General features: G+C 34.1%; 1 protein-coding gene across 1 annotated transcript; it reads right to left on the bottom strand.

The window, feature by feature from the left end:
- Window positions 1-8060: 8060 nt before the first annotated feature.
- Window positions 8061-8751, bottom strand: LOC123923742 (putative cell wall protein). The gene has a single exon (XM_045976464.1). It carries the CDS (start codon window positions 8685-8687, stop codon window positions 8268-8270), a length of 420 nt encoding a protein of 139 aa, XP_045832420.1. The 5' UTR covers window positions 8688-8751; the 3' UTR covers window positions 8061-8267.
- Window positions 8752-9391: the final 640 nt, after the last annotated feature.

Below are 9391 nucleotides of genomic sequence, written 5' to 3'. Positions count from 1 at the left end.
TTATTTATCTAAAAAACAATTTCTTAATCACGTGACCATATAAGAATATCTCAAATTACATAGTTTGTTTTTTGTCTACATAAAAAGTTCTATAGAAACTTGATAAAATAAAAAAATTCTATAAAACTATTGTTAGATATATTTTTTTTTTTGTTTATAACCCTCTGGTTCCTAGGGGAAAGGGGTCCTAGTAGTCCAGAGTTCAGCCGCGAGGTAAGTAAAGTCTGACCAAGAAATTGTTCCACCTAGGAATCGAACCTAGGTTCTCCCGAAATCCATCCTTTATATATTAATAGTCTAGTAGTCCATTAGGTATTACTATAAATTTTCTTGTAATCCTTATTTTATTAAGTAAACTATTGGTATTTTATGAAACTCTAACCTCTATTGTCATTTATTTACTTTGTATCTCTGATTCTAACATGATATTTAGAGCATGATTCGATCCGCCTTTAACCGTTCGTTATTGCTTTAGCTGCTTGTGTTCTCAATAGTTTGAGAATATTGTATGTTTATTTTGGTTTAATTTTTTTTGAATTTATTGTAATACCTAATGAACTACTAGACCACTAACATAGTAAAACTCAATACTTAAAACTCTAATATATCTAACACTTTTCTTTAAACTCGCAATGTATTAACGAATAATCATCGAAAGTTTCTAAAAGAGAAGCTATACATTGAAAAAAAAATCAAAATTTAGACTTTTCATGTGTTGACTACACAATATTCAAGATAAATTTTCTACATTTGAATTCTTAACTAGTGCCCCTGAAACACTATTTAGCATTTGCCGTAATATAAACTCAAAACATTTTATTTCATTCTACTTTTCCAAATACCCAACTTTTGCAAATTTCAAAGTTTAATTATTTATGCACAGCCTAGTTGCCTAACTTCAGTGCGCCTAAATGCTTAATGAGATATTCTTCCATGGATCCAAAAATTTGGACCACATTCTTGGTCACACACACAAGAAAAACAAGAAAAATAAATGTAGAAAAAATAATAATAAAATAATATATAATTTTTTAAATGATTAAATTATTTGTTGTGTTTAAGTGTTTGATCAAATTTAATTTCTTGGTCTCATGACCACATAAGAATAACTCATGCTTAATATTATCCGATCTCAAACCGGCGCACAAAGATTCCAACCCTTTTCAATTTTAATTTTTTTTTCTCGTTTCAACAACTAAAAATAATAAATCCTTTTACTACTTTTTTTTCTCCATAAATAAGTATCACTTTAACAGTACTTTCTTATAGTTATTGTTTCCATAAAATAAGTGTCACTTTAACACTACTTTCAAATTAGTTAGTCTTTTAAGCTTAATTAATTTTTTTTACTCTAATGAAATTAATCTTCATTTTTTACTATAAATTAAACTTATTCTATAATTATACGTGATCAAATCAAATAGTATAATAGTATATTCCTCTATTTGCTTGCATATGCGTAAACGCTGGTGCTTCATAAGGATTTGGACAAAATCGTTTCTCTCTTTTTTTTACCAGAAGTTGGAGTCTACGTTAAGTATTAAATATAAAAATTTTGTTTGACTTTTTGTGCTGAGCACTAATGGGAGGCAAATGGATACTTTGATCAAAATTTTGTCGTAATTCTTTCTTTGTTTTGAGTTCACACCCATGTTTCAATTGCTTTTGTTCTTTTTAAACAATAAGGCTCTATTTATTTTGTGAAAATATTTTATTTTTAAGAAAAATTGTATTGATGTTACTTGTTAATAGAGAGATATTAGACTTTTTAAATAAATTGTGTGTATTCTTTAAAAATTGTTATGCGTCTTAAAATTTTAAATCTAATGTTGAGTGCTTTTTGGACTAGATTTAAGGTTGGAAAACACCATATGAAAATGAGATTCATCGTTCATCATTGTTCTTGAATGAAGAGGGGGAAAACAACGAAAATGGATATTGCTCTTGGATGGTAATTGTGACCATTTTTTATACCTTTTGTTGAATCTCTTATTCAAGAAAAGAGATTTGTAAATCAATAAAATTTAGGATTGTTCATTATAAGCTTGTGGAGCTAATTTTTTGTAAGTCAATTGATTTCTTGTAAACATTGTTGGAATATATAGTGAATCGGAGAGTTGGTCCATCCTCCAAACATATGTCATTGTTGGACCAAACTGAGTAACAAATCTCTTGTATGTTTTGTTCCTCTTTACCATTTCTTATTATTTACTTTGTTGGTTATGCTTACACTTAGGTTGTTAGAATTATTATTGTTTGGATTTCTTATTGTTGGTTGATATTGAACTTTTTCTCCACCCTTGTTAATGTTGGATTGAACAGAAGGTTCGAAATTCACAACAATTGCCAGCCACCGTGAGGCTTGGGTTCAAATTTTTTAAGTGAGAACAAATGGGATACTAAGTTTAACATCGAGAGACTTTCTTGAGACAACTTAGAATTATGGAAATGTGAAAATGAAAGCAAGGTTGATTCAATGAAATAGTGTAGAAGCATTGAAGGACGATGCATTAATGCTTGGAGCCCTAAAGTAAACAAACAAGATTGAGATGATAGAGAAGGTTGGGAGCACTATCATTTTGTGTCTTGGTGACAAGGTATTGAGAAAAATTCACGAATGTGAAGATCATAGCGGCATTGTGATTTCCCAACATCATCCTGGAAGGGCGGTGGTAAGAATACTTAAGCTCAGTCTGGAGAGGCTAAGGTAATAATACTAAAGATCGTCTTGGAGAGGCAATGATAATAATACTCAAACCAAGTATGGAGAGGCGAAGGTAATAATAGTTAAGAGCAGCTTGGAGATCGCCGATAGTAATAATAATCAAGAACAACCTAGAAAGACGGTGCTAAGAATACTTATCATCACTTTGGAGAGACAATATGACTATGAAGACCTTGCATGTTATGCTGCAGTTGATAGCAAGTATAATTAGGCTTGGTAACTTTTAGACTTAAAGTGGTAGTTAGAAGCAAGGAAAATCAGATTTTCAGCTTGTGAGACTACCTCAAAATCCAAAAATAGTTGGATGCAAGTTCTTCAAAAGTATGGAAGGTATTTTGGGAGTTGAAAAATGTATGGTACAACTTGTAGGACTATCCTAAAATCTAAGGATAGTTGGAGACAAGTGGATCTTCGGGAAGACGCATTTGATCACTTTGGTGGCTTATGAGGTTATGGTGAAAATTGCATGGCTACATGAAATTCCTTATGTAATTGGAGACAAGATCTTTAAAAGGGCACAAGTCATTACCAGGGTTGAAGGTGAAGGTAAATCTTGTAGGATTACCAAATGTAGTTGGATGCAAGGAGAAAAATCAAACTAGGGTACTTGTAAGACTAGTTTTTGGTTGCAAGTGGAGGTTGCTTCCTAAATCAAGGTTCAATTGGGACTTCAACTTGATTACTTGTCTTGAAGAGTAGTTCAGGTTGGAAAGAGCATCAAGATGGTTGATATGAAGTTGACATCAACATTAATTTGAAGGTAATGTGAAGAATTGTTGTGTGTGCCTTAAAATATTAAGTTTTTATGTGGGGGATCAAGTTTTTGTCTCACACGCGGGCATATGGAATGTTGAGAATTGGTGAATTTCATGATTCTAGTTACTACCTCATGCGCGAAGCACATATAGTGTACTTTATGCATGCGCGGGACACATACTTACCTTATGTATAAGAAGAAGAAAAAAATCGATTTTTAGATTCATTTAGAAATTCAATTATTATATTCAATAGACATCGCATACCATAAGTATATTAATTATAAAGCTCCCATAAGTATAAAGAATCATGCGTATGAAGAAAATTCAGTTAAGAGGGAAGAACTCACCTCGTGTGTCCAGCAGATTTCTCCATGGAGATTAGTCTCACTAACGGGAAGAAAACTTCATTACAATATTATTGTAACAAAAAAAAATAAATAAAATACTCAATTTAAGGTAAAAGATACAAAACAATATGCATAATATAGCAGGACACCAATCCAAAAGCCACTTACCAATACAACAAGTCCAAAAAGAAAAGGTTGGAATTCTATTTTCCAAAATTTAGAATTTGAACCACATAAATACATATTTTGGATTCTATTTTTCAAAAAAAAAAAAATCGAATTCTATTTATAGAATTTCTTTTGTAATTTTCAATGAATTAAAATTTAAAAAACAACAAATTAAAATCCCTGATGAATTAAAAAAAGAAAATTGGATTCTATTTTTTAAAATTTTTTATTTTAAAAAATAGATTCCAAATAATTTTAAAAGAGCAAAACAAAAATTTTAAGGCGTCTGAAAGAAACATGGGATAAAGAGAAAAATTCATGGGTGTTATTATTAAATAAAAAAAAAAAATATTGGGTGTTAAGCCCAAATATTTTGGAAAGTGCGAGCTTTACTACGAATCTCTTCCAAAGTTTTTTTTTTCGAAATTTTCTCATCCCACTCACTCATTTTCTCGCCTACTCTTCTAGTGCGTAAAAAAATTCGGAAAACACGTTCCGAATTATTTTTTTAGTGTAAAATTTACACTATAAAAAATTCGAAAAACGTTTTCCAAAGGGGCAGGGGTAGGGGAGAAACTGAGTGGGTGGGATGAGAAAATTTCCTTTCTTTCTAACTCGCGTGACTCTGGCTGGTTGCAATTGGAAGTTGGAACCTATGGCAACGCTTGAAGAGCTGGACGAATCTACGGGCAAAAGCAAGAAGAAAAGGAATCATGGCTCGACCAGACTCTTTGTCTTCATTGATTACCTTTTCCTTTTCATTTTCCTTTGTTTTCTCTGTTTCATAATCTTCAAAATGCTCGGTAGCATTTCAATTTGATTCCTCCTCGTACCACACAAAAAACCTCAATCAGAGGTAACAACTTAGATGATTCTATTGATGTTATTTTTATATTATGCTTTTGAATATGTGTGGCTCTCTCTCTGTTTGCATAGATTAGATCCCTTATATCAAATGTATTTCTACCTCTGATTTAATTTTATTTATTGTTTACATTAAATATTACGGAGAATTTATATAAATATAAGTTGAAACTAGCTTATAGACATGTTATAAGTTATTTTCATAAGCTCTTTTAAAAATCTTCAAAGTGCTTATACTTATACCATTAGCTAATTAGCTAAAACTCAAACAATTCAATCAGTTAAGAATCCCACATTGAATGATTCTAAGTTTCTAACTAAATCTTTCAAAATCGGTTTGTAAGGCGAGAATTGTTCCTACTTATAAACATATCTTCAGACCGTTTCTTGTCCAATGTGGAGCTCTTAACACACACTCTCACCCCTATAAGGGGTGCCCATTGGATTTTGAACCAGACTCTGATACCGTCTTAGAATATGCTATAAAACCGACTTATGAGGTGCAGATTTCCTCCACTTATAAACATATCTTCAGGCGTCTCTCTTGTCCAATGTGGGACTCTTTACACACACCCTGTTAAGAGTCCCACATCGGTTGAGAGATGGCCTGACTAAGTGTTTATATACTAGAGGCAATCCTCACCTTAAAAGCCGGTTTTGTAAGGATGAGTTAAGCCCAATACTCATTTCTAAGATGGTATCAGAGCCTCTCCACGATCCGTTGGGCCACCTGTTATCAGGTTTCCGCTATCGGGCCACCTACCGTTTATATCCACGCACCAAGCCCAATAGTGCTGGGCGTGAGGGGGTGTGTTAAGAGTCCCACATCGGTTGAGAGATGGCCTGACTAAGTGTTTATATACTAGAGGCAATCCTCACCTTAAAAGCCTCTTTCTGTGGAATCGGCTAATGGAAATTCTAATGCTGGCACCAATGGCGCAAGTGCTAAAGGTCGCACTCCTACTTCTGGTTATCAGGATCCCAGATTTGGTTTTGATGGAGTACGCTCACCTATCCCATGGCTAGATGCCCCAATATTTTCAGATGGGCAGCCAAGACCTGTAAGTAGCACAGCAATTTCATCCTCAATATCAAGTGGGAACAATGGTACTGCTTCAAGGAACCAGAATTACCGCCCCAATTCTCAATATATGGGCTTGCACCATCCGAGACCAATTCCTGCCATGGGAGCCACTCCTGGCTTCATCAACAGACTGTATCCAAGCAAGTTATATGGTCAGTATGGGAACACAGTTAGATCAGGTATGGGTTATGGATCACATGGGTATGATTCTCGTACAAATGGGCGGGCTTGGCTTGCTGTTGACAACAAATACAAAACTAGAGGAAGAAGTGGTGGTTACTTTGGGTATGGCAATGAGAACACAGATGGTTTGAATGAACTGAACAGGGGACCTAGGGCCAAGGGTGGTAAGAACCAAAAGGTTTTTGCACCAACTGTTCTCGCAGTTAAAGGGCAAAATTTGCCAGAAAATACTGTTGATGTGGGACTCTTAACACACCCTCGCGCCTATAAGGTGGCCCATTGGATTTTGAACCAGACTCTGATACCATCTTAGAATATGCTATAAAACCGACATATGATGTGCAGATTTCCTCCAATTATAAACATATATTTAGGTCATTTGTTATCCAATGTGGGAATCTTAACGCAGTCGAAACAGGCCAGTTGAACATTTATAAAGCAATTTTTTTGCTATTGATTAATGAAAGTTTGGTTATCCCTTTGGGAAGTTATGCTTTATTTAATGAATATGATAGTTTCCCTTTAGTTAAGAGAGTGTACTATGTTAGAAAGGGAAATTAATAACTATAACAACTGTCAGTACGGAAGCACCAAGAGTAAGTTAGAAGAATAGAAGTTAGTTACAGTAGGAAAGGATTAATAGGAGCAGTTAGTAAGGAGAAAACAGTTTTTCTGTAAGTAACAAAGTGTAGGAGAGAAAAAGACTCTCGGATGCCTTAGAGAGTTTACTTTTGTTTTGAGTTTGTTCACATGTTCGTATATTGAGTGAATTATGAGCTCCCCCTAATACGAATCGTTCAGGAGAACCCGAGTTCGATTCCTGGTGTGAACAATTCTTGGCCAGACTTCACTTACCTCGCGGCCAAACTTTGGATTACCGAGCTCCCTTTTCCCTGTGAACTAGAGGATTAATACCAAAATAAAATATTGAGTGAATTATTTCTAGTTTCCTTTTCTGGATATGTTCTTATAGGCTTCATAGATTTTGAAATGTACATACATTATTAACATGGTTGGTGTTTACTGGTGTGTATTAGTGCTTTCTTTTGATTTACTTTTTCCGCGCCTCCTTTTTAATTTGGCAGGATATTCTTTCTGGCATCCTATGGCAGATCTAATTCCAAACTGGAAAGATTTTGGTATTTCTCAGTTTTGATCAGATCCTAACATGCAATACTTGAATACGGAGCATTCTACATATGTTTAAATTAATTGCATAGTTACAGCACTTAATTACTGCTAAAGTTATGTAATTCTGTTAGCTATATTTTACATCACATGATATACAAGTACCTTTAAAGAGTTATGAATTGTTGCCCCTTGAATATATCACTAGTTATGTGTTGAGAAACTTCTGACATACAATACCAAAACTTTTTCAATAGAATGTTTCATTTTGATGTGACATTTCATCTCTGGTTCAATAAAATATGTAAACAATTATGGTTCTTTTGAAATGTTGATATTATTATTTGTGATCTCTAGATCAAAGGACAACTTACTCAATAGTCTCTCTATGTACCAAATAATGTTGTGTATTTATGTACCAAACTTTTGTAAAGCATGATGTGAAATGTTGAGGAAAATTGAAAAGTTTGTTGTCCTATATCAGTTGTTTGATTCAAAGTGTGAATTTGTGATATGCCTTCAGTGTCAAGAGAATCTGTGTCATTGTTAATAGAAGTTTTTGTCATTGTCAATGTCAACAACATTTTGTTTGTGTCATTCATTACTTAAATGGAAAGTCTCTGCATCGATTAATTGGATAAGCATATCATATTATCCACATTAATTAATTTGCCATGTGTTAAATGACCCCATCAAATTAATTAGGAATATTTTTAGATTGTGTTTTATACCTTTTATTCCTGCTTTTATAGTCTTGATCATGTGATGTTAACTTCCTGAATGATTCCACAATCATCAACTACTTTGAGGAACAATTAAAGTCAAATAATATTAAATGAAACCAGCATGAAAACATTAAACAAGCCACTTACATACCATGTTACTAGTGTGTGTACATCTAGCAGTAGCACACTTATTTTCATGGCTAGAAAGCAGTAAAAACGAACTTAATAAGCATCACAAGCTCACAAACTAGGTCTAGCTATTATTGCATTCATGCATGAAGGAATTCATGGATGAACTGTTGATGCAACTCTACCACCACCACCACCACCACTGCCAGGGATTGGAACCTCAAAACCCGGGTTTGGAACAAACGTGTCATCGCCACCAGGAACATAACTGTGACCTGTTGATCCTGATCCTGATCCTGAACCTGATCCTGAACCTGATCCCGATCCTGCTCCTGATCCTCCACCGATGCCACCGGCATATGGGTTATTAGGAGTAAGTCCAAAGTTTGGTGGAAATCCTAAATGTCCAATGCCTGGATAATGAAATTTTTTACCATGATCATGCTTGAACAGAAAATCAGGCTCTTTCTTATCGTCGTTAGCAATGCTGCGGCCGGCAACTACTTGCCATTTTGTGACAAGGAGGATATTGAAAATGAGAAGAAATGCAAAGAAAGAGTAAGCTCTTTGTGCCATTTTTAAGTAATTTGCTAGTGATAATATGTTTTACCTTGGTGAATTTTGTGTTGAAGTCACAAGAGAGTGAATGCATTATATAGTAATTTTGGTTCTACATTGGCGGTGAGTAAATTGTGACATGATTCAGTACTTGCTAGTAATTTATCATCAGTTTTATTGGTTGCTGTTTGTGGAAGATATTCACCAATGTTATTGCGGCTACTAAATGAACCATTTATGCACCGAAGTTTGTAGATAACATATGAATTGAGATATTATTGCTTCTACATTCATTCTTTATGTTTCTTTGCTTTCTTTTGCTACTTAACTAAAACTTTAGAAGGTTTAAGATAAGATGAAGATTAAAATTAAAATTAAGAGATAACATCAAGGTTATCAGAACCGGACCGGTCATCGAACCGGCGAGCTCACCGGTTCAAGGTTCAATTGGTCAGACCGGGTTCAATCGGGGTCGAACCGTTTTTAATTAAATATATATTTCATAATTCAAATCAAATGAAAAATAGATGAAAAACAAAAACTTTTCCTATTCCTACGACGTCGTTGTTTTGTTTCAGATTTTTTTTAAAAAAAATAAATAAAAAATCTGCAAAACCGCTTGAACCGCCCGCCCGGTTCACCGGTCCGACCCCGGTTCACGCGTTTTTTTGCCAGTCGGTTTCCTATCCGTTTTTTGCTCAAAATCGAACCGTTTTCATGAC

Source organism: Trifolium pratense, linkage group LG4, assembly GCF_020283565.1.
Source record: "Trifolium pratense cultivar HEN17-A07 linkage group LG4, ARS_RC_1.1, whole genome shotgun sequence".
NCBI lineage: Eukaryota > Viridiplantae > Streptophyta > Magnoliopsida > Fabales > Fabaceae > Trifolium > Trifolium pratense.
The sequence above is the reverse complement of the archived record's forward strand: the minus strand, read 5'-3'. Positions and strand labels throughout refer to the sequence as shown.